The sequence below is a fragment of the Mesocricetus auratus genome, unplaced genomic scaffold, assembly GCF_017639785.1.
Source record: "Mesocricetus auratus isolate SY011 unplaced genomic scaffold, BCM_Maur_2.0 Super-Scaffold_100020, whole genome shotgun sequence".
Taxonomy (NCBI): domain Eukaryota; kingdom Metazoa; phylum Chordata; class Mammalia; order Rodentia; family Cricetidae; genus Mesocricetus; species Mesocricetus auratus.
This window is the reverse complement of record NW_024429201.1, coordinates 27,081,867-27,108,769: the sequence shown is the minus strand read 5'-3', so window position 1 is coordinate 27,108,769 and position 26,903 is coordinate 27,081,867. Positions and strand designations below refer to the sequence as shown.

The 26,903-nt window shown below is 37.9% G+C and overlaps 1 protein-coding gene across 4 annotated transcripts in view; it reads left to right on the top strand.

Annotated features, from left to right (window-relative positions):
• Positions 1–26,903, top strand: part of Ssbp2 (single stranded DNA binding protein 2) — a 264,086-nt gene that overhangs the window by 159,990 nt on the left and 77,193 nt on the right. For 2 of the 4 annotated variants that reach the window (XM_005065667.4, XM_005065668.4), the window contains exon 5: positions 23,466–23,555. The exons of the other annotated variants lie outside the window; for them this stretch is intronic. In XM_005065667.4, the coding sequence (XP_005065724.1) occupies positions 23,466–23,555 (90 nt within the window). The remainder of the gene's footprint in view (positions 1–23,465; positions 23,556–26,903) is intronic. 4 annotated transcript variants of the gene reach the window in all.

Sequence of the window (26,903 nt, the reverse complement as noted above, 5' to 3'; positions counted from 1 at the left end):
AACATCTGACTTTGTACCCTTTTTTAAAAAATTGCATGATCAATTTTTGCTACCCAAGATATTCTTGGGTATGTGGTCATCTGTAGTGAGAAATCCACATACATTTGTTTAAGGGGTACCAAGGATTTATTAAGATATGAAAAAGGGGAAAATACATTCACGAATACAGGATATAGTAATTCCAGTTGCAGAGTCCTTGGAAAGCTGGGGACCAATCACAGTCTGCTTCACACTGGTCTTCATCACCCAAGAGAGCACGACCCCTTCCCTCCTTCCTTTTTAAGAGGTCATGTCGGATGAGAAGCACCACCTCTATCGGGCCAGATAGCCAAGGTCATGAGGGAGAGAATACTCACAACAGTCTTCCAGGGTCAACTTCCCAAGGGCTATACTCAGAGAAAACTGATCCTTTTTAGTAACTAAAAGTTGCTAATTGCTCCATAGCTAAGAGTAGGTGCGCCTCCTTTCCCATGCTGGGATTTCATCTCACTTGACTTTGCACAGGCCTTATACCTATTGTTACCACCACTGTGAGTTCATATGTGCAGCTGCCCTGAAGATGTCCCATATAGTCATCCTCTACCCAGCTCTTACAGCCTCTGCATCCTCTCTTTTGTAATGATGACTGAACCTTGGAAGGATGTGACATGTGTGTCCTATTGCCTCTTACTCACTGCACTTTGGTCCCGCATGAGTCTCTGAGTTAATCACCATCTACTGCAAATAGCAGCTTCTCAGATAAGGCTTGATAGTCATGTGGGTATCTAAAGGTATTCCAGATGAAACACACATATCTGAAGATTCAAAGATAATATTCATAGATGTGAGAAACTATGATATTAATCTCTCTGGGTCTGTGCTGTCTCAGAATTGTTTCCAGCTCTATCCATTTACCTGTACATTTCATAGTTTTATTTTTTTCCCTTTCCATTCTGTTTTAGTTTTTTGAGACAGGGTTTCTTTGTGGAGTCTTGTCCATCCTGCAACTCACTTTGCAGACCAGGCTGGCTTTGAACTCAGATCCTCCTGACTCTGTCTCCTAAACACTTGAATTAAAGATATGCACTCCCATCACCTGGCTCCATAATTTCATTATTATTAATGTCTGAATATTATTCCTTTGTGTAAACATACCACATTTTCATTATTCATTCATTTCTATAACTTTTGAAGTTTATTTGAGTGATTATATTTGCAGGTTCTCAGCACATAACCCAGATAGCCTGGACTTGATCTTGTGATTTTCCCAAGTGCTGTGTTATGGGCCTATCTTAAAGTTCAGGTCTGTCTGTTGATACTCTGAGTAGAGAAAATGCTGTACCGAGTCTGAAGTTTGAGGGAGGGTTCGTAGGGAAGTGAGCGGGGAAGTCAAGAGGAGTGCATCAAAATCATGCTTAGGTGATTGAAAACCAGGCTAAAGAGAGGTGTTTGTATATTCAAAATGAAAGGTAAATTTTGGAATGCCATGCAAAAGCTCTGCAGAAATTGATTTTTAAATCATAAACAGTTCTCAAGGGTAATAGAGTAGACCCTCTCGAGTCATTTTTAAAGTTTTGAAAGATAAAGTGTATGACCTACAGGATTAAGCACTACAAGTGTTAGGTTGCACACTAGTCATCAGAGATCAGGAGTTTGGCCCATCTTCATGACAATGTTTTAAATTCTCTTCAGTATGAAGTGAGGAAAAATACATCCAATGTTTTAGAAGGTCCTCTCCCTCTCTCCTTTCCTTTTAAAATAAATTTCTTTTCTGGAAGTGTCTTCTCATTTTTAGGAATCATCTCTCATCCTTTGTGATTCATGTAAATATTCTAGCTGTCTAAAAGAAAATGGACTGTGAAAGGTAATTATAGAGACAAGAGTCATGAGTGAAGGAATATGAATCACATGTACATTTCATCTGGGCTGCTTGGAGCCTTATAATAGCAAGGAGGAGAAGACAGACTGTCAGGCAATGGGCTAGAAGGAGAACACACTATCCCCTGTGATGCCAAGCAATTGTGCAGTGTTGTTATTCTCGCCATCTTTTGACCTGCTACAGTTTTCTGTCTTCCTGGCAGTCTGTACCTTCCCTTAGAAACTGCAGTGTATATTTAATGTCCCCATTTCAGACAGAGATAAACTACATGTGGTATTTAATACATTGTTGTCCAAAAAGTTTATCAGTTATTAATTGATTTTCTATTTTCATGTTCTTTATAATTATTAAGACTATAACTACTTGAGTCATAGACTAAGTAATAAATAATCCAAATCTGCATTTCTATTCTGCCACTCTTTCTGTCATGTAACAAAACAAAAGAGAGTTACCTGGACTTTCCCCCCTAATCTCCAGAGAATGTCACTAGAGAAGGGGTGTGAACAAAATCAATAATGTTTATAGCAGTCTTAGTTTTGTAGCAATTAACCATTTCAGGGAATTTTAAAGATCTCGCTGTGTGTTCCTTTTAACAATGAGTTACAACTGGTAAAAGATGGAAATGCATCGCTCCCAGTGCACTGCTAAGTTTGCTTTATAGTAAATTGTAGTGCTAGTGTCATAGACGTTTGAATGAACTTGATAAAGCTCTAGTCCATAATTCTATGGAATATAAGCAAGGAATCAATCCTGAAATCATATATACATGTTTAAGTTAAATAGTATTGGCTGCTGGGCATTGGTGGCACACACCTTTAATTCCAGCACTTGGGAGGCAGAGGCAGGCAGATCTCTGAGTTCAGTACCAACCTGGTCTACAAGAGCTAGTTCCAGGACAGCCTCTAAAGCCACAGAGAAACCCTGTTTCAGAAAACCAAAAAAAAAAAAAAAAAAAAAAAAAAGTATTGGCTATGTTATAATGTGTGTTAAAGAGTAAAAATATCCCATTTCATACAGATAAAGCCAAGGATTGTTTTTTTGAGATATTACACAATTTGTGAAAAATGAAACTAAAACTAAAAAGAATGAGTGAAAATGATTTTTCAAGCCCCCCTTAAAGATTTTATATAATGTTGCTTTTCATTTTTTCTTAATAAAATTCATTTGGTAAATCATTGGATTATTTATTCTCACATTTTCCTATGCACTTGAAATTTAGTTCATTATCAAGCAGGAGTAAGTATATGATAAATTGTTTTTTCATTTGATCTATGAATCTGGATATGAGATGAGCTATGGGAGGAGAGTATGGGAGGAGCTATGGGAGGAGAGTAAACGTAATAAAACAGAGGAAGACAAAGTATCCTTCCTAAAGAAGAGTTCCAACTAGGAAAACATCACAGAAGGAGAAAAAGGCCATTAAAAACCCACTTAATGGAAAATTGTGGTACTTAAACACCTTAATAAAACCTTTTAAAAATTGATTGAGTTTCATATGTATTTTGAGCATGTTAACTCCCCCTTACTCTTCCCATATCTAGTTCTCATCACTACTACTCACCCATCTTTGTGTCCTCGTCAAGTAGTTTGTGCTGCCCACATTCCTGGGTACATAGCCATTCTTTGCAAGCCCGCTAGGGTCACAGACTTAAAGAAAACTGACCCTCTTTCCCAGCAGCTGTCTACTGCCAATAACTCCCCAGCTGGGAGTGGGATTTCAAGTCCACCTTCCCTCTCCATGCGTGTATTTGTCGGCCTTGAGCTTGTACAGGTCTTGTGCACTACCGTGTATTAACGTGTGACTGTTGTGTTGTGTACAAAAACTGTTGCTTTTTTGAAGTCATCCACTGCTTCTGGTCTTACAGTCTTTCCACCCTGTCTTCCAAAACAATCCCTGAGCTTTGGGAGGAAAGATGTGTGATATAGTTTTCCCATAGCACTTCATACTTCACACTGTTATTTTCTACACGTTGACCAGTGTGGTTCCCTGTGCTAATTGCTATTTACTGCAAATAGAAGTGTCCCTGATGAGGTTTGAGAGATGTACTGACCCATGTTATAGTATGGAGATACAGTATTGGGAGTTGGTTCAACACTATATCATTTAGCAAAATAATAGTAGCAGGCCCTTCTCCCAGAGCCTAGACCTGTCTAGCCACAAAAATCCCACTTAATGGAAGATTCTGGACCTGATCACTGTTCTGGCTGTGGGTTTCATCTTGGGAACTGAGCCTTACATTCAATCAGAAAGTTTTTGGTTATTCCTAGGACATTGTTGCCACTGTTGCACATGTCTTGCTGGACCACTATTTATTCTTGTGCAGAACTGTGTAAGAGTAATGATTACTTTTCTCCTCACATGATGGCCACGGGCAGCCATCCTTACACTATGAAAGCTAACAAATAAGGATGAGGCTTCGTGTGATACCAGCTTGATTTCTCTGTGTTCTATGATTCTAATCTGTGGTATTTTCTGCAATCGGGTATTGCCATCGATCCTGGAGGTAAATCAAGAGCATTGGCAATAACTCATAATGTTTCTGGCATCTGTGGGCTCTCACTGGCCAACAACTCTAAAAGGCATAACCTATTCCTGCCACTGGACATTTTATTTGTCAGTCTGTGATGTCTCTTAGGGTATTTCTCCCATTTTAGGGTAACTCCATTTAAGCTCCCCTCTCCTCTACACACACACACACACACACACACAGAGAGAGAGAGAGAGAGAGAGAGAGAGAGAGAGAGATTAACTTTTTAAATGTACAACACCTTTTAAAAGCCTATAGTTTTATATGAACAGGCAGTCAATAAATGAACAGTAAATAGAGTGTTGGTAGTGATAGTTTTGCGGGTGTTTATTAGTGCCCAAATGCATTGAGTTGTTTACATATGTACACATTTTACATGTTAACTGTATCATACTAAATAGATTAAATAAACGATCGTAAAACAAATGTCTTAATGAGAATCCCTTAATTGATGCAATTTTGGCAAGTAAGTAACTATTTTTTTCTTTGTATACATACTACCAAATACCATTGATACGGAGGGTATTGAGGTGTGCACTATTCTTTGAAAATGTTTTACAGTTTGAGCCTGGAAAATAGATCCTTATAAACAGCAAAAAAAAAAATGGTAGCAAGATGTCAGGTGCATACAAGAAGGCAATGGAAATAGAACCCAAAACCCTTCCTAGATTCAGAGCACATAGTGAGTTCTTTTATGATTTAGAAACTTAATATAGGTAAGTAAGCCTTGAAGAAGATGTTTGAATGTATCAGTGACATGATCACATCATAGATAATGGGCAGTGTGATACGACATTGTCAGAGCAGAAAGACTGACATGATAAAGAGGAAACTAAAGGTAGGAAGTCAAGTACCACTTATCAGTACAGGGCCAACAATCAAATACTCTCATTTCTGCGGTATAGTTGCAGTACCTGAGCTAGCACTTCAGCATCATAAATGGAAAGGAGGGCCGGGTGGTGGTGGGCACGCCTTTAATCCCAGCACTCGGGAGGCAGAGGCAGGCGATCTCTGTGAGTTCGAGGCCAGGCTGGACCGACAGCCTCAAAACAATACAGAGAAACCCTGTCTGGTAAAACCAAAAAAAAAAATGGAAAGGAGGACAAAGATGATATATTTATAAATTTTATATTGTCAAGACTATCTATTGGCTTCCACCTACTGCAAAATTAAGCTTCCATGACCCGGGTTGACAGCAGCCTTGGTCTAGAGATATAAAAAATAAAAATTTAGAAGGCAGCTTGGTAGTATGACCATCTCACAAAATCAAAACAGCAAGTTCCACCATAGAACCCTCAACCTCCCCAGCCTGACCAAGATTATAGTACTAGCCAAAAAATCCCCTCCTGTGAAGCAAGCCTCGGATCTAATCAGTGAGCAGTTAGTTACCTTGTAACTGTCGTGCCGCAATTGACAGGTGGGCACATATTGCCTGGCACAGCATTGCAGCATTCGGAATCTAGTGCTAGCTAATCTGATTGTTGATTTGTTTTTCCAACAGCTATAGCACATCGTGGCACAGTAAAAGCCAGCTGGGTGGGAGGAGGGGGCAAAATTTCCAAATAGCTTGAGATTGACTTCCCTATATCTTGCAGCCAAAGTATTGGGTGCCTTTAGCCATAAGGTCTTCCTTTGTAGTTATGGTGGTAACCATGGGTTTTGGCAATGACATTACCTATGTTGTTTTTGAGACACTGGGGGGCTCCCTGATCAATAATTTATAGGCAGGTACTCCATGCCTTACACTGTGATTTTCGTTTTAACAGCCCATATCTTCTGGGAGCAGCATTCTCCACCAAAGAACAGTAATTCCACTCGAGCTCATTTCTATTTGTTTTACTTTGTTTATTTACATTGGATTTAAGCAGCGCAGTGGTGGCGCACACCTTTAATCCCAGCACTCAGGAGGCAGAGACAGGTGAATCCTGTGAGTTTGAGGCCAGCGTGGTCTACAGAGTGAGTTCCAGGACAGCCTCCAAAGCCACAGAGAAACCCTGTATGGAAAACAACAACAAGATAATTATCCACTTCTTTGAGATTTTCCAATGTTGTTGATTTCAGATTTTTAACAATATGCCCTTATGATTCTCTGGATTTCCTTGGTTTCTGTTGTTATGTCACTCCTTTCATTTCTGATTTTGTTTATTTGGAAATTATCTCCTTTTTACTTAGTTTGGATAAAACATTGTCTATCTAGTTAACTTTCTCAAAGAACCAACTCTGTCTCATTGATTGTTTGTATTGTTCTTTTTGTTTCTAGTTTATTGATTTCAGCCCTCAGTTTATTTCTTGCTGTCTTCTCTTAAGTGTGCTTGCGTTTTGTTATAGCGCAATGATTCTCAACCTGTAACTCATGACCCATTTAGGAGTTGAATGATCCTTCCACATGTGATCCCCTAAGACTGTCAGAAAACACAGATTTTTTACATTAGGATTCATAACAGTAGCAAAAGTACAGTTATAAGTAGCATTAAAAAATTTTTGGTTTGGGGTCACAACACGAAGAACTGCTCTAAAGGGCTACAGCATTAGGAAGGTTGAGAACCATTGTTCTAGAGCTTTCAGATGTGCTGTTAAGTTGCTAGTGTGAGATCTCTCCAGTTTTTCTATGTACATACTTAGTGCTATGAACTTTCCTCTTAGTACTGCTTACATTGTGTCCCATAAGTTTGGATATATTGTGTATTCATCTTAATTGAATTCTAGAAAGTTTTTAATTTCTTTATTTCTGTCCTGACCCATTTTTTAGTCAGTGGAGAGTTGTTCAGTTTCCATAAGTTTGTAAGCTTTTTGTTGTTGTTGATATCCAGCTTTAATCTGTGGTCAGATAGGATGCAGGGGGATGTTTCAGTTTTCTTGTATCTTGAGATTTGCTTTGTGACTAAGTATGAGGTCAATTTTGGGGAAAGTTCCATAAGGTGCCGAGAAGAAGGTATATTCTTTTGTGTTTGAGTGAGATATTCTATAGATATCTGTTATGTCCATTTGGTTTGTAATGTTGTTAGCTCCTCTATTTCTCTGGGTTTTTTTTTGTCTGAATAACCTGTCTGTTGGTGAGAGTGGGGTATTGAAGTCTTCCACTATCCATGTATGAGACACATTATGTGATTTAAGCTGTTGTGGTGTTTCTTTTGCAAAAGTAGGTGCCCTTATTTTGGGGACATAGATGTTAAGAATTGAATGTCATCTTAACTGGATTTTTCCTTTGATGCTTATGTATGCATCTCTTTTGATTAGTTTTGGTTTGAAGTCTGTTTTGTTAGATACTAAAATGGGTACAATCAGCTTGCTGCTTAGGTCCATTTGCTTGGAACATCTTTTTCCAGCCCTTTATCCCAAGGCAATGTCTGTCCTTGATGTCGACGTATGTTTCTTGAATGCATCAGAAGAATGGATCCTGTTTTCACATCCGTTCTGTTAGCCTGTGTCATTTTATGGGGAAATGAGAGTATCAATATTGAGGGATGTCAGTGACCAATGATTGTTGATTCCTGTTATTTTGTTGGTGATGGTAATGGTGGTGGTGGTGTAGTGAGAGAGAGAGAGAGTGGTCGGGGGAGAGAGCTTTTCTTCCTTTGGTTTTGTTTGTATGAGATTACTTATTGCCTCTGTTTTCCTGTTGTAGCTAACCTCCTTGGACTGTGGTTTTCCTTCTAGCCCCTCCTGTAGGGCTGAATTTGTTGAACCAGTTGTTTGAATTTGACTTTATCATGGATTGTATTGTTTCCTCCATCTATGGTGATTGAAACTTTTACTGACTATAATAGTCTGGGCTGGCATCTGTGGTCTCATAGTGCCTACATGACATCTGTCCAGGCTCTTCTGGCTTTTAGAATCTCCATTGAGAAGTCAGTGTTACTCTAATAGGCCTACCTGTATGTTGCTTAGTCCCTTGCAGCTTTTGGGTATTCTCTCCTTGTTTTGTATGTTTATAGTGGTTTGATTATTATCTGGCAGGCAACTTTCTTTTCTAGTCTAATCTATTTGGTGTTCTGTATGCTTCTTGTACTTTTATAGGCATCTGCTTCTTTAGAGTAGGAAAATTTTCTTCTATGATATTGTTGAAAAACGTATTTTCTGGGTCTTTGAGCTTGGTTTCTTCTCCTTCCCTTATTCTTAGGGTTGGTCTTTTCATGGTTTCCCAGACTCCTGGAGGTTTTGTGTCAGGAATTTTTTAGATTTAACATTTTCTTTGACTGATGTATCCATTTCTTCTATCATATTTTCAATGCCTGGGATTCTCTTTTCCTTCTCTTATATTCTGTTGGTAATGCTTGCTTTTGTAGTTCCTATTAGAATTCCTAAATTTTTCATTTCCAGAATTGTACCAGACTTTTTCTTTTGGTGCAACAACTAGCTCCCAAATCATGACACAGAGACTTCTTATTAGTTATTAATGCTCAGCCTAGCTTAGGTTCATTTTTGGGCTAGCTCTTTCAACTTAAATTAGCCTGTTTCTCTTTATCTACCTTTTGCATTGGGACTTTTTACTTTTATTCCCTTCTATATAGCTTCCTTTCACTCCTTCTTATGTCTGATGGGGAAAGGGAATGCTGGCTGGCTGACTGGCGTCTTGCCCTTAGTGTTTCCCTCTCTTTCTTCATTGTTCTTTTCTGGATTCCTCCTTCTATTTATTCTCTCTGCCTGCCAGCGCTGCCTGTCCTTTCTCTGCCTAACTGTTGGCTATTCAGTCTTTATTAGACCAGTCAGGTGTCTTAAGCAGGCAAGTTGAAACAAATGCAATGCATCTTTACACAATTAAACACACATCCACATCCTTACATCATTAAACAAATGCAGCATAAACAAATGTAACACAACTTTACACAGTCAAAGTAATATTCCGCGGTAGGGACAAATGTAACACATCTTTGCCATTTAAAATAATATTATATATGTGATTTTAAAGTTCTTCTCTTATGCTTCAGCTATGTTGGAATATTCAGGACCTGCTGTGGTAGGATAGCTGAGCTCTATTGGGAGACATATTGTCCTGGCTGTTATTGATTCTATTATCTCTTGTTGCCATCTAGGCATCTGTATTTGGGGTAATTATAGGTCTGATTTCTGGGTTTGTCTTTGTTAGGTGGGTGTATTGTTCCTTGGTTTCTGTTTCTTTTTTGAATTTTTAGAGTGTGTGTTGGTTGTTTTACTGGACTCCTAGGCTTTTGTATTTACGGGGAATGCCTGCTAGTGTTGGAGACTGGGAGGCAGTGACAAGTTGGGGAAGGGAGGTGGCGTTGGGGATAGGAGTGGGGGAGATGGTCGGTGGGATCCCTAGGAGATGTGGGCAAGGGTGAAGGAAGGCTGCAGCTTGTGATCTGTTGCAGCCCAAGGGAGGATACTTGGGGCTAGGTTCAGGGGAACAGAGAGAGTGGTCAGTTACCTGGCCTTCTGGCAGGCGTGCTCTGTGACTGGGCAGGGGCTGTTTGCTGAGGCCACATGGTGACAGTTGTTGGGAGGAAGGCCATGAACGAGATGCACAGGAGAAGTAGACAGGGGAAAGAAAGGCTGCAGCTTTGTTCTGTTCCAGCACGAGGGACAACCCTGAGGGATTAGGTCTGGGAGAACAAGAGGGTTTGACTTCTTATAACATTTTTTTATCCTTTGTTTACTGTAATTTAAGCATGATATATTTTTGTTTGTATAATAGTTGGTGATCTGTATTTCCTAGTTTGGGAGTTTGGTATTTAATATTAAGAGAAATTTTCAGTTTTTGGTGCTTCTAACAGTCTTAGTATTTTACTCTTACATATACTATAGTTTTTGTAGTTGCCCTACAGTTCTTAGATATTCTGGCCTTTTTATTTTTGTTGTTGTTGTTGTTCTGTTTTTAGTGATTTTCTCCTTGCATTTCTGTTGTGGAAATTGTCAGACTCACAGTCTTCCATTAGTCATGTCTAGTCTACTAATAATACTCAAAGTAGAGAAAAACCTCATAATAATGTGTCCCCTACACTATTCTGAGTTGTCTGTTATTTCTCCTCTAAGAAATAAGATAGCATTGTTTGTTTTAAAGTCATTTGAAAAAATGGCATAGACACATTTGTGCTTATAAATAAATACCAGCAACCTAAAAATATGAGCAGATTGGAAAAGAAATAGTAGAGATACATAGAGACAGAGAAGCAGGACTACTTAAATAATTTTTATAAAGGATAATGGAAAGCTTGATTATTGTAGTAAGGATGGTAAAAACGTCAAAGATAGGTATTTATCCACTCTGTTTTTCCAGACATGCTTCATTTGTGATGTCTTACTGACTTCTGAAATGCCTGATTGTGTATCAACTAAATTTGATATAAAAGGTGGTAATAATAATAGCTAATACTTATTGATCCCACATTTTATGCCAGACACCATTCTAATTGTTTTTTCTAAATCCATTCATTGACTTCCTGTGCTGTCAGCATGCACATTTTCTTGGGAAGGAGTCATTGCTGAGTTTCAGAAGTTTCAGACAGGATCTTCATTCTTACTGTCTTTCTTTTAACTATCTTCTACATTGTGTTATGTTATCTGAATCTTGACTTGGTCTCTTTCATGCAGTTTTTTCATTTTTTAAATTATTACCAAAATCAAAATATAAAACAAATTCCAACTGTTTAGAGTTACATTTTTTAAGTTGACACACTGTAAAATTTCAATGTTTTTAGAATGTCCAAAGTTTCTTTGAAACGCCAAAGTTTTCTAAAATTTCAAAGTTTCTTTAAAACTCCAAAGTGTCTGTAAAAATACTAAGTCTCTTGACTATGGAGTCCTATGAAATAAAAATAATTTACATACTTCTTGTTCCAAAAGATAAGAAGTGCACAGTTACAAATCACAGAAAATCGAAGTCAACAATTAAAAAGTTCAGTGTTTGACGTTCTGGGACTCATGATTCTCTGGGCTCCAACACTCCAGAGCAGCTCCCCTTCTCTGGCTCTGCTTTTACAGTGCACACAGCCGATCTCATAGGTTCAGGCAAGCTCCACCCCACAACTTCTGCTCTCCTCATTGGTTGTCTCACAGTCCTGGGATCCCCAGTATGCAGGGGGGTCTCAAAGGCTGCACCTTTCCCAGGCTGTCTTTGGGGACTAACCCTTGCATGTGGTACCACACCTCCGCTAATCGCTTTCTGTATCATGATTTCTGTGGTCTACCTTGCTAATCTAAACACCGGCTTAAATGTTGATGTGTTTGCCCTAACTTCTTTTCTGACCTCTTTTTACTGTTGGAGAACTTTCCTCATCCCTCCTTGTTGAGGCTTTTAGAAAATTAATTCAGTTTTTGTGAAAATATAATTCTCTCTCACTGTTGGTATTCAAGAATTTCTATTAATGGTCTCATCTCCCATATCTGGCTTCCTCCTGATTATCAAGGATTCCTTTTCTGTTTTCTTCAGGTCAAAAGTCATTGTGTCCTCAGGGCTTGTTGGCATTTCTATTCTAATACGAGGTTTTGTGTTTGTTTGTTTGTTTTAGTTTTTTGCTTTGTTTTTTAGTTCCTTTCCAACATTTTATTTTTTTCAAGATTAGTTTAACTGAGACTGTTTTCCATGAAATTGATTCAATTTGACTGTGTTTTTCTTTGAATGCTCACAGATCTTTTAACTCCTGTTCCAGGTTAACTACAATTTCAGTGGGCAGTTGGTCTCTTGTGTATTTGGAGAGGATTGAGCCTGTTTTCAATATGTGGAAGATAGGTGACAATGCCTTTTCTTAGACATAAGTACCCAAATGTCTTGTAAATATATAAAGAACATACGGTTTTTACTGAGGCAGTAATGTCACTACTACTAATAATAGTTACTTTTCTAACCAAGATGATGTTTATTCCTTCAGAGGTGTTTTTATTGGCATTCTACTTCAATGCTGCTTAAGAGGTCAGAAAGAACACTGTGTGGGTGGTTTCACCTCTAGCTAAATGTTTTTACCAACATATTAGATTCTATTATTACCTTAGAATGTCAAATAACTATTTCTCTTTGTGTTTACCAAATACTTAAGAATATGTTCTTGTGTTCTATGCTACTTGGTTGGCAAGTGCCCAGCCTGAGGTAGAAGAATTCTAGAGCCGGGTGGTGGTGGCGCACGCCTTTAATCCCAGCACTCGGGAGGCAGAGGCAGGCGGATCTCTGTGAGTTCAAGGCCAGGCTGGACTGACAGCCTCAAAAACAATACAGAGAAACCCTGTCTCGTAAAACCAAAAAAAAAAAAAAAAAGAAAGAAAGAAAGAAATAATGTGAATTTTCTGCTGTGGGAATACTGTCGTCACATGTCCATTACATCTAGCTTGTCAGTTTGCTTATGAATCATCTTAGCTTCTCAATTGTGGCTATGAATCTGTCTTAGTTTACTTAATGTATCAGTTTCTAGGAGGCTCCTGAATTTCTTGATGTGACTTTGAATTTATTAGTTTCTGTATAGTTTTGTCAGTTTTGCAGTTATGCTCTTAAATGCATTAAAGGTTATAATTTGCTTATGAATTATTCCTTTATTGAGTAAAAATGCTTTTTATACTCACTAATTCTTTTTGCCTTAAATTTTATTTTGTTAAATCACCTAATTTGATTTAGCTGAGTAACCTACCATTTGTGATTCTACAGTTAAAGAAATGATTATTTTATGGCTTCATTTTTAAGCAGTGATTAAAACTGTGTCCTCTTAATAGCTAGTTGTGACTGGGTACCATATATTAGACCCCGATCTTAAAAATGAGATATATGATCATCTTCCAGTGTTCAGATTCCTACTCAGATGAAATGATGCTATAAGTCAACTGACACTTTGTGTGTAATAGCATTATCTACTGCTATTCATTACCTATGGGGATGTTAACACGAAGGTAATAACGTTTACCCTGTGTTATCTTTCTTTAAAACTACATGCACCTATTAGGAAACAAGAAAAATAAATAGGAACTAAGTTGGCTTCTGTCAGTTTTCTTCCAGGAACTTGATGTAGTTGCCTGGTATAAAGTAGCATATACTATCTTAGAATTTGTATACTTACTCTGTCAATGACAAGTTTTATTTAAGTAAAAAATAACATGATAAACTGAGGTTTAATTCAGCCAACGTTTACTGTCTTTGTGCTCAGAGTAAGAAAACTGGCATGTCCTTTTAGGACTCCTTTCAGTGTGAAAGCAGAAATTTTAGTTATAATGTGGTAGGCACTACAGTAAATTAATGCAAGGGTTATAGGAGTCATAAATTCTGATTTATTGCTTGTTGATGTGTAGATCATGAAACTTTAACGGGGATCATAAGTGGGAAGAAAAGGCCTTAAGGCAGGGGTGGAGTATTGAGGTATATGATATGAAATTAGATGCCATATATTGTGGGGAGGGGGGACAGTAGGAGGACAGCAGGGGTAAAGAGGGACAGTGGCACAGGACAGAGCAGAGCCAAGTGTGCATGCAAACGCCATAGTGAACCCATTACTCTTCATTAGGTCAAGACAAGGCTGACGGCACCTCGTGCAGCGCTTTGACATCACAGATTCAGCTACATAGATCTTTCTAGTATTTCCATGTTCCTTCACTCTTCTGCATTCCTTGGCTTCTTCCTCCTCACTCTCCACCGGACAGCGCCTGACTGTCCTGGCCTTACCCTCATCGCCAACCCAGTCTCTGCTCTCAGCTGAAGTGCTTGTTTTCTAGACAAACAGTTTTCTCCCAAAGTGCACCGTCCTTTTGTTTCTTTTAACACACTTCCAAGTACAGCAGCATAATTGCCTGTCTTCCTTTAAGAGTGTAAATGTCTCTGAACACGACTAGGGTCTGCTGAGTGCACTATTACATATGGGGGGTTTGTACAGTTTGTTGTGTTTAAATGCATGCATGAATAAAAAATATGTGTGCAAGTCTAAGGCACCCCAGTATGCTGCCATCATTAAAACACCACATTCTTACATTTGAATTCTAGGCCTACTATATTTTATTCATTTTTTGAGATGGATACTCATGGAACTCTCTTGTAGAGCATGCTATCTGCAAACTCAATGATCCTCCTGCCTCTGCTTCCCAAATACTGGAAATACTGACGTGCTGTACCACACCAGGCTTTTGAGACAGTTTTATGTGAAAACTGTCATATTTAAGTTTCTGTTTCAAACATCTTTCACCCAGTCTTGTCACTGTTTCCCTCCAACTATACTGAATGAATTTTATCTGCTTCATAAAAGGAAACTCATCTTTTTTATGGATGAAGGTTTCTCAGCATAAGAATATCCTAAAGAATGTGATGCAGTCAGTGTATGACAACAGTTCCAAAGACTGTATCTGAGTATTCTAAGTGGCACTTGGAGGACTGAGAACAGACTCTAGCATTCAGTGTGCTGGTCGGTTTTGGGGGCTGTAGTTTAGGCTTATACAGATCCATCTTAATAAGGCATGCTAGCTGTCTCTGTTGAGGCTCTTAACAGTCTTCATGAGGATTACAGAGGAACATCTCTTGTAAGTTCGTATGTGAATATCCGTAATTCCTAGAGAGCATACTAAAATAGAATCATAGATTTTGTTTCAACCACTGCTTCACAAGAGTCTGCTTTTAGAACAAATCACTAGCATACTTAAAAAGCAAAACAACAACAAGACCTCTTTATTTATGTGTTCTAAAAGGGAAAACCAATGATAAGCTGAACTTATCATTTTCAATTGGGTTTATTGTATTTTGTATAGATACGATCCATTTTTAGGATATTTGTTGAAGTAATTTAAAGTATTCTCTTCAAAATATTGCAGATTAAACATCTCCCTTCGCTGTTATTCTTTATCTGTGTTTTTATGTGCTAATCTGTAGTGATGCTTGCTTTTGCTCTATGAAGCAATTAAATAGTTTAAAATCCAATAGCTGAGATAAGCAGTTACACTCTACACTGAGAGGAAAGGAGGCGGAGATGGATCACATGCCTGCCTGTGAGAGCAGGTTCAGTGATTTAATTACTGTTTCACTTTGGAGTGAATAGAAACAAGTATTTTCATTTACTAATTTATTGTCATCTTGTGCCTTTTTGTAAGCCACCTGCTATGTCCCCTTTAAATAAATATCTTTTAAAACTAAGTAGTAAGATTTTTGGCTCAAGCTATTCTTGGAATTTTTATGCATAACTTTCTTGAAAGAATAAATGTTCTAAATAGCTTTAAAATATTCAGTGATAGAAATCATCCAAGGCATTATAGTAAAATAATTAAAATTTTTGACTTAAAAATCCACTAAATTTCTGCTTGACCGTGTGTTCTTATTTGGGATGGGTAAAATTTGAAGTAGTTTATTAGTTACATGTTGTTTCAGATCCAGGCTAACAGTGTTGTTAAGGGAAATAAATGTGAGAATAGTAAGCTTCAAATATATATCTATGAGTTTTATATGTATGTATTATGTATATATGTATGTATAAAAGAAAATATCTTTTTGAGGAGACACACTGGCTTTTATTTGTCTATTTATTTATGCCTTGAAGCTATGGTTTCACTTTGTAACACAGGTTGATCCTGAATTCATAACATCCTCCTACCTCATTGTCTTAAGTGCTGGGACTTTAAGCAGGTACTGCTGCTCCCAACAGATATATCCCTCTTGTGTAACTGTAAACTATGAGGTAAATGATATTATATCTTTTAAGTGAGTGTTATAATGATTACCTTCTTGGGAAAAAAAATCAATATTGGAATTAAAAATGTCAGTGACTTAGTTGATGCTATTGGTACAGAGCTGTAATTCCACAGTGTGATTGGTTCTGTGGCAAAGATTTTTCAGAACTTCTTCAGTAGAAGGGAAGGATTATGGGAGTATGTTCAGAACAAATTTGCTTGGATTCTAAGACAAGCCCATTTTAAGGATGACGGACTAAGCAAGTGAAGGAAATTCTGCAAAAAATCATTGTTAGGAATTATTTGACCTTATAAATCTTATGTACTGGTAGCAGGCACATGTAGAGATCTATGCAAATAACCATTGTCATCCTGGTTCAGGGTGAATGATGGAAATGGTCTTCAGGTAGGAAAACCAATGTGTATCAGTCAGACATGGCAAAACTGCAGGTAAATGAACTATTGGTATCTAGGGACTCTGGCTGTCCCTAGTGGTAACTCTGGTAGAAGTAGTTTACTTTTCAACTCATTCTCTCTGAACTGATTGGAAAGACTATATAGCATATCAGTTTGGGCATCTGAAACCTTCAAACCCCATTTGGGTAGAAATGGAAGCAGCTAACCTGCTAAATAAAGGAAGTGGGTACTGTTCTAGTGCAGGAACTAAGGTCAGAGCAAGCCTTCTCCCTGTGATACAGGCTCTAAGGCACAAACAGGCACAAACAGGCACCATCAGCCCAGGTAACAGGAGAGTGAATTCCAAACAATGCTTCTAGCTGTGTGTATGTCTTTTCCTGCCTGCCCATGACTGAGTTTAGCAGTCTAGACAGGATTAGTGGGACTTTGGTTAGCAGTCAGGGATCCATGACTGTGCAGATGAGCAGAAGAGGGTGTTAGAGACACCGCTGGCAGTTACAGAAGGAGATGCCATGACATTCTTCACTCTAAGCTCAGCCTGTGGAATTGTCCCTGTGGCATGAAGAAATCCAATTGACCTGAGCAAGAGGCAAAGCCAGTTATAGAACTGTGTACCCTATGGGCTACAAAAGCAAATGTGGTTTAACGTGGGATTTGTTTTTGCTTGATTACTCTTAACCAGGACATTGATGCAATGAAAATTACATAATCAGGAACTATATAGTTTACAGCATGCTAACTACAATAAAGTCACGAGCTCTTTAGAGTTACTCATCTTCTCAATGTCCTTTGAGCAGCCTTTTTCAGAAATGAAATGGTAATTTAGGGGCAGAGGTGTGTTAGTTTTCATTTCCCTCCCGAGTTCCTTCCAGATTTTAAAATCAATATGCCTGCATCTGCAACAGCCATTTAGAACTCAGTAGCTTAAAACAGTCCAACTTTGTCTTCTTGTAGTTGGTATACCAAAAGTCTAGATTGTCTCCTCCATGATCTCTGTCCTCCACTTCACATAGATGACATTCACGCATGAGCCTACTGGGCAAGAGTTGATAGAAGCACAAGGGGAAACGGTCTAGCAGCAACTGAGGGTATGATGTATGTTTGAATGAAACAATAAGAGGAAAATGTAAAAATAAAAAGTCAACAAATAAAATATAGACAGATTATTGATGTTTTATCAATGAAAAGTTATAAAAAACGTAATTTTGATTCAATCATAAAGTGTTACTCGGCATACTCCTGGATGGTGGAGGTTGTAATATGGCTCACCTGGCTACAACTGGGAAACTAGAAATTAAAAACCAAGACATCAGACCGCTTTTGCATTAAAGTGTGTCTTTGGTTTCATCTACAAGACTGGATATTGTTCTCATTTTTACGTAATTCATCTAGTCAATGTAATTGTGGTTCTGATTACTTCCATTAACTAGCAAAATAAAAATGTCTTCTGTTGTGATGTTAAGAAAAATGGCAAAAACTAACATCAGGTCTTGCAGATACACAGATAAATCTAGCATAAAATGCAGTGCTTTATACTCTTTATTGTCAGAAAATGGAATAATGTTAGATTAATTAATTAATGTTAGTTAATATAATGTGTTTGAAAATGGACAGTGAAGTTTAACAAGTGGAATAGAAATACATTGTTTTAAAATAGACATATTAGTAAAATAGAAAACAGTAAACTGGTAGATCAGATGGTAGAAAAAGTAATGAAGAGAATGATAGTTCATTTTTGGAAAATAAAGCAAACTGTTGAGACCGTCGCTCCTGTGTAGGTCGGCAACATCTGTGAAGCAGTGGAGAGATTAAAGCTACTGGCACTCTGCTATGGTTCTACAGCTCTGCAACATTTGGTCTCTCAAAAGTGGGAAGGAAGGATTCCAGACCTCTAAAACTAAGATCTAGAAAGCGAATATGCCCCTTCCCTCACTTTTCATCAGTAAGAACTTGATTCTTTGTGAATACTGGAGGATTGAAGAGTGCCTAGTTGGAATGCTGTTCCTCTGGTTGGAGTTCTCTTATTATGGAAGGAGGGAAGAAGAGATTTTAGTGGCCCCCTGAGCAGTCTCTCTCAGCTATAAAAGGAGAGCTTTGTAAAAGATGAAAAATATTGCTAGTATGAATAAAGCTAGGTGTGCCAGTGCAATGAACTATTTGGAAAATTTTAAATGAGCAAAATCGATACCAATATAATTAGAAAATATAAAAGGAACAATGACTGTGGTTCTTTCAAAAATGCCTTTGCATTCAAGAAAGTTGTTTCAGTTTGTTTATAATATTGATTTTGTTTTTTTGGTTTTTTGAGATATGGTCTCACCATGTAACCCTGGCTGGCCTAGAACTTGATATGTAGACCAGGGGGGCTTTAACCTCATGGAGATCCACTTGCCACTGCCTTCCAGATGCTGGCATTAAAGATGTGTGCCATTACACCCATGTGGAATGGGCTCCCAAAGTCCATTGGTACACCAGGGATAAATAGTGATCTACTATCCGAGGTCCCATAGATTGCTGAGGCCTCCTCGCTGTCCCCCACCCTCCACCCCACCGATCAGGGGTCTGGATCAGCCCCATGCTGGCCTCTCAGTCCTGTAGCCAGTAATCAGACTATTGAAGTGTACCTTGCTTTATAATTGGTGTGGCAGGAGAACTACTACCATCTTTTTAAGGTTTTATTTTCTTTAAAATGTCTGTGGATGGCTAGTGTGTGTTGTTGCCATAACAAAATATCTAAGACCAGAAATTTAGGGAAAAAATAAAAAATAAAAAAGGAGCTCTCGGTCACAGCCCGTGGACCAGGAAGTCTGAGACTGAGCACTGCCACCTAGTGGTAGGCCCTTCCTCATGTGCCCTTGAGGAAGACAGAAGAGCAAACTGTCTCCACACATTCTTTTATGAGATACATAGACCTGTTGGAAGGGAGAACTCTTCCTATCCCCATGGCCTCTTAGAGGTGACACCACTTACTTCAGTCACATGGCAACACCTGACTGAGAAGGAGATGCAATTGAAATAATAGAGGGCTTAAAATAGTCCACGTGACTTAGTAATGAAAACCAATATTCCTGTTTCCCTTCTTATCCTTCCCTTTAATCTCCTTCCAATTCCTAAGTCATATCCCCTTCTTATTTTTATAGTTATTACTTTATATTTTTACACATTCTTAATATTTTTTCTGTTCCACCAAATGCAGATTTTACATCTTGACCCTCACTGTATAGTCAGGAGCTGGTTCCCTATCTCTCTTAGCAATCCAAAGAGCAGTTACTGGCATATAAAGTCTTAATAAAAGCTTATTGTATTTTATGATAGATGAATATTTTTAGCTTTGTGTCTACTCTTTTGAAACCTCTTAGAAGTATATGCCTCTCCATTTCTCTGCAATATTCAAAACTAATGACTTAATAAAATGTGTGTTAGGCTGGACATATCTGAAAAAATATGTATTTAAAACACACAAATGAATACAGTATAAAAGACAATAAAAAGACAGGTTTATGTCTGAATGGAAGTCTCACATTCAGTTTAGTTACAAGAAATATCCTAAAGCCGTCTTGTATGTTTTTCTTTTAGTAAGATAGGAAGGTACTATAAAAATCAACTAAAACAATTATATAATAAGGGATATTCCATGATACTAAAATGAGAATTCATGTGATTCCAATGAAGTTGATCCTTTGTGGTAGTTTTGTTATAACTAAGATGTTTATTCTTGTTATATAGCTATACAGACTCCTATACACTTCTGATTTAGGCCCAGCTACAATTTTGTGTTCATTCTTAGATAACATATTAAATTTGTCTCATATATTGTAAGTAAACTTGAAACAAGTTTGTCCAAGAAACTTAGAACCCTTTCCTTCTAGAAGCTTTAATCCAGTCTTTTTGGTTTTTTAAGACAGGGTTTCTCTAGGTAACTTTGGCACCTGTCCAGGAACTCTCTGTAGGCCAGGCTGGCCTTGAACTCAGAGAGATCCTTCTGCCTCTGCCTCCCCAGGCTGGAGTTAAAGGTGTGCGCCACCACCACCCAGCTGAAGCCTTGATCCAAACAACTTTATTCTTCAGATTACAGAATCAGTACTTAGAATATTTAGTTAGATACTGTCTATAAATTATCATGCTAGTCAGTTGGAGATTATTGTTTGACATATTTACAGTACCAATTAGTATACACCTGTGATATTTATCAGAATAGCATTCCTTGGTAGACCAAAAGTTGCCCTAAGCTAGATCACATGATAGTGATAGGAGTGGACTTGTTAGTAAAACTTGCAAAAGTGCATGGACAGTGTGGCTCAGCCTGTGGTCCACAGGTAAAGTCTAGGTCAGGATATTCTGGACTAGAACCATGTGCCTTGGATAATGTCTAACGTGGTGTTCCTTTTGTATCTTTAAAGAGGGCTAAAAAACCCTCTCACACCAAATAACTAACCAACTGTGCCATGTGCTGCAAGTCATCTGGTTCCCAGTCCTGCTTTTCCAGGCTATCCTACATTGTGTGCAAAGCCTGAATGCTGGTGCGTGTGCGCGCGCGCGCGCGCGCGTGCGCGCGCGTGTGTGTGTGTGTGTGTGTGTGTCTGTATGTGCGCGTGTGTTTAATACAGAGCCGCATGTAGCAGTTTTATGTAGTCTTGACTGGCCTAGAACTCACCACATACCTGAAGCTGTTCTCCTTGGATCAGATCACAATAAATGTTTTCTCCTTTATTTGTTTTGTTTATTGTCTTCCTCCCCTTCCTAGGAATAAGCCTTAAAGCAAGGGTTTTATTTCTGTTATGTTCACTACTGTATTGACCCTCAAAAGTCCTTGACGAGGGTGAGAAAAACAAAAACGTGAATATTTACCTGAAGTTATAAAATAACAGCATAAACATTCATGAAGTATACTACAAGAAACATATATTATGAAGAGCTTTCAATGAAAAAGTAACAAATGCCTATAGACTATGTAGTCTGGAGGAGAACAGCCTACATTCTTTATCAGTTCATTGGAAATGAACCTGTTTCATTTTTCTAATACAAGAAAAACCTACCAGAGTGGTTTTTGGTCAAATAAGAATAGATGGAAAACTAGGTTTGAATTATAGTCTTGAGGACAGAGATCAAATCTCACTTCCTACACCTGGCTCTAACTGTAATTAAGGCTAACAGGGTTGTTGATTGTAAAATTTGCCTCCTCTCCCACCCAAACAGCAAACTAACGTTTAATGCAAGCTTAGTTAGATGGAAAAACAGTTTGCTTTCATTTTATAAGGATCATGTGTGACACTGTGCATAATGAAAGGAAACAAAATCTGGTAAGGGCTGCACCCAGGTAATAGTCACTAAATGACATTGCATCCTTTCCTTAGAGTATGCTCATGATCCGTAGCATTTGGGACGTAGTTTCTGCGTTTGTCTTTGGCTGAAATTACATTTACCTTCATGAGTAAGCAGCATCTCATGCAATCAGTCTAGATGGTTTTGGGAACTGTGAAAATCTTTGCTCTAAACTACTTCAAATATGTGGAATAAACATATTTTTGAAAAACAAAGAGCCAGGAACTGTGCAGCGGAACATGCTAAGCTACCATATCTTCTGTGGGCCACAAATACTTGGGTGGATGTTCTAGTGTGCACAGTAAGGCAGTGCAGCATGTACGTAAATGTGGGAACTGCTTGGATATTTTTCACAACAAAGATGTTAAAAAATCAAACTGGTGTGGTGTGTCCTAGGCCTCTCTTGTGCCTTTGTACTTAAGTCATTTGGAATCTTCTCTTCCTACTGTTTTGAAATACACAATGTTGCTACCCACAATTACACTACATTCAGTAGAATACCTGCATCTAACTGACACTGTACTTGTTTAAAACGTTTCCTTATTCTCTGAATCCTCCACTAGGCCACCTTCTATTATGATATCAGCTCTTTAAACTCCACATTTTCATCAGATAATGTTCTGTTTGTCTCTCTGGCCTGCATTATTGGACCTTAACATCATGTCCTCCAGGTTCATTCAGGCAGTTCCTAAGCAAAATTTCATTGTATCTATGGGCCACATTTTCCTTAATCAACCATTTGTCAGTGAACATTTGGTTGATTCTATATTTTGGCTGTTATGAGCAGTGCTTCAGACCAAAAAAAAAAAAAAAAGGATTGCAGATGTCTCTTCAATCAACACAGTAATTTCTTTTCTTCTGGATATATACACAGTAGTCAGATCATCAGCTCATGTAATAGTTCTGTTTCTAAGTTTTTTGAGGACTTTATATACATTTTTTCTTAAAGGTGGTACTAGTTTATATCCCCATCTGGTTCCTTCTTTGGTAGTTTTAGGACTTTAAATGTTTTAGTCATGCATACCCGATGTATACAAAAAGAAATCTTTAACCCTGATTCGTCTACAAATCTAAACCAAAGGTTTCAATTTTTTCATAACATATTTAATGAAATGCTAGGATTTCATGAAAAGTTTATAAATGAAGTAAACTTTGAATTTTTCAATCTGATATTTTTCATAACTTGTGTGAAACTAGTATCTTTAAATCTAGTTTATTTTTCTTCTTCAGTTTCCTATTTGCATTTTCATCTTCACCACCTTATACTTTATATTTTTGGGTAATGATTGTAACATACTAAAAGTGAATAATGCATGGCTATAGGCAGAAAATTAATTATACTTGTTTATTATATATCTAAGTATAATCTAAATAAAAGTCTTTCTCACAATCCCTGCAATCCTTGTACACAGACTTTTACCTATTTGTACATTCATGCTAATGTTTGCCATTTCAGATGCCTGTACCTTAAAATTAAGCATTTATTTAAACTTTTACCATCTGTCCCATTACTCTCAGCATTTAATATATATTCAGATATATCATCTTATGAAAGATCTTTGCCGTCACGGAATTTCTAGAGGCCCGTTAAAGCCACTGACATTGTTTATGTCTGTCTGTTCACTTGTAGAGTGGAAAATCAGCAGCTTTTGCTCCCAGGAGTGCAAAAGCAGCCACCTTGCGATCTGTGATCGTTTCAGCAGCCTGTGGTCTTGTGCCTTCTCTGTAATGATGTAGCTCTGTCTCTCCTTTATTCTTTGCAGAGTGCTGCAGCAGCTCCCAGCCCCGTGCTAGGAAACATGCCCCCAGGAGATGGCATGCCAGTAGGTCCTGTGCCACCAGGGTTCTTTCAGGTACTTGGAGACTTGACTAGGAATGTTAAGGCATAGGAGCTCCTGCTTGGTGTTATTTAGCCATAATGAAGTAAATGCGGCTATTTTAATTCTTCCAGTTTGATTCTTACAGTAGATATGATACTGTGCAGCCAACTCTTGATTGCTCAGACTGGTTATTTGTTACATTTCACTTCATCTGTTGTTTTACTTGTTATGATTAATATTAAACCATTCATTGATTAAGAAGAAAAAGAAATCAAAGTGCAAATTAGAATAAGTTCACCATGGTGAATGCTTTGTGGTAAAGATACTAAAGATGTGAAGAGGTCTGTTTCCAACTGTCTGTATTTCTATAGACTAAGAATAATCAAGATTTGGCTGTATTTTCAGAAGTAGCCAAGTCATAATCTATTCACATAGTAAAAATTATAGGCTGTATCAAGATATTTGAAATCACCTTTGATTTTTCAGCTGGAATTTTTACTAATATAGTTATATAAAATTTGAAGATCTTGTTTTCAACTGTGTATTTAGCATTTTAAAATTTCAATACCTGCTTCTTTTAGCAATGACAATAATGATTTTAGAGCTATAAAAATTATTTTTTTAATTTTGTAGATCTTCATCAGAAATCTGATAGGATTCTAATGCAAACCAATATACCATTATAAATTCTGAAGTTTTTTTTAATTTGGTTACTTTTATAACAATCTGAGAAAATTAAAATTTAGAGTTTAGAATTAGATGTAGGAGGTGTTATAGAAATTAATATCTGACATACTATCTTGTTAATATAGTAGGGACTTATAAGCCAAGATGATTTTTCCATTTATTTTTAATTTCAAAACTCTTGATAATCATTGGATATTAAGGCACTTATAAAGGTGAAATGGAGAGATTAAATTATAAGTCATTTTGCAGAATAGTACATTTAATTAAAAGATCTCCTCAAACAGAGCCCAGCACATACCCTGCACTTTGAGGGCATGCTCGTTGGGCCAGCTTCTCTGTATTATTACTTGAGTCATATTAAAGCCACATTCTATCTTGAGACCCTTTGTATACTCTAGGAACTAAGTATAACTATTGCTTATTATGTAACCACCTCTTCAGACAATGATAATAATAGCAAACAATAAATAATTAGTCTACATGCTTTACATAGATTCCAATCCTACAGCAGCCAAAGTGTGAAGTATGGATTGCTGTGGTTATCACTGTGCAAGTGGAAATTCCAAAACATTGACAGAGAAATGATTTTCGAAGGAAGCAACAGGGCTGGAACTTTAATCAAAACAGTCTGAATTATCTGTCATTGAAATTACCTTTGAAAGTTGGTTGTTATCCATGACATATTTCTAGCTCATTTTATGTTTGCTGTATGCTCATAGTTCTCTTGCCAAAGTTGAGTTAGGGTTAGGGAGTAAGTTGGAGAGTTTTATCTATTAGACAATTAAGAGCACTCTAAGTGGCACTGTTAAAAAAGGATGATTGGTTGGGGAGGAAGGCAAATTCTTGCACTATAGCATTATGCCAACATGAATAAACCCATACATTTTCATTTTTACATTTGGCAGAGTTAGCCCCTCCCCTTGCCTGTTTTCTCATTAAGATAATCAAAATATCTTTAACTTCCTTTTAATTATCCTGATACAATTCATGACTAGGTACCACTATATTCCAGACAACTGTGATATCTAAAATATAGCACATACAGTGTATGGCTTCCAGAAGCTCCTTGTGTTAACAAAATAAGCAGCTTTAAAAATGACAAAGTCAAATGTTCTGTGATGACCAAGAGGAGAGAGGGGTTGAGTCCACCAGAGTAGAGATGAGAGAGGGTTAGAACAACCCAACAGAACAAACAGACAGAGGAATGGTATCTCAGAAAGTGAGCCATTAGCTAACATGTGCTAGCGACAGTAAGAGCTGAGGTGTCGAGGTACATGCAGAAAGTTCAGGAGCGAGCAAGAGGTCCCGCACACAAAATAGAAGGATGTTCTCTGTTGCTGAAAAGAGCCTGAAATGGCATGATAAGAGCCATTTAGCATGCTTCTAGGAACCATCTGGTCCTTGAAAAGGGCATTGATTTGGATGTGTAACTGATTCAGACTCTTTAGCCTGCAATTGGTTGAGACTTTGTTTGGGCATCTCTGATAAGCATGTCTATAAAATCCCAGACATCCATAAGCCCAGAGAATGGTGAATTGAGGAAAGTGGTTTAAGTATGGAAATTTTGAAAACAGGCATATTAAATGGGTAGAATGCTTTCTTGTAGCAAATCAGATCACCACGCTCAGTCTTGGGAAAGGTGTAGTTGGAAAAGCATTGTCAAAATCGAAATTGTAATCCAAGTTAATATTTAAGATGAGTGAGGAGTTAGACAAAGGAGGCAGACAGAAAGAAGTACAAGAGAGGAAAGAGAATTAATGACAGAAACCCAGAGGGGAAAGGGACAGAAACCAAGTGTTTCAAGACCGCTGACAGCCTGACTAGTTAAAGGAGTAGGTGGTGATGCAGCCTGCGAGGCCCTTGAGGTAGCTCCTAGTTTGAACCTGATCTTAAAGACTGTAATGAGCTGTCAAAAGGACCGACTTTACGCTTGCATCTTGAAAGGGAAAAATCATCTCAGATAGGACCAGCTCCACCTGAGTTGAGAAGAGCAGTCTAGAAGTGGAGGCTTAAGAGACAGCTCACAAGGGAGGCTTCCTGACGAGATCTGGGACAGTGGGAGTCGAAGGAAAGAAACAGTTGGTAATTGCGTTTGAAAACCCTTAGTTGATTGCCAAAATTAAGCTTGAAAGAGAAGAAGTTGCAAGAATCAAGGAAGATACTGCACTTCCTAGTTTGGATCTCTGAATAATTGTAATGCCTTTTTCAATGTAAAGACAAATAGGAGATGGAAAAACTCAGGTACATTTGTATTATTTCTGTTTACCCAGGAAAGCTGTTCCAACTTACCTCAAGGGCTTTCCCCACCTATTCAACATTTATATACACCATTGTTTAAAAATGTTCCTAAACTGTTGCTAAAAAGCTGATCTCTTCTAGTAATATGGTGATGGGGTCCGCTCAAGTGCTTCCTAGCCAGTCAATAGTGGTTTTCTGCAGTGTCTGAACTATACTTGAGTGCAAGCCTAGGCATAACACATAACACATGTTGTTTATGAATAGTAGCTACCTTTCACACATAGAAGCATGGTAATAATCAAAAGCCCCGAATAATTATACTTGACAGACAAACACCAGTTTCTTCTCCTGAATCCATAGAGATTTTCCTCTGAGAATGGCTCACATCTAGAAAAGTAGAAAAGAGAATCATTTCAGAGTTGACAGATGAAAACACCCAGGTCCAGCCCTGCCACT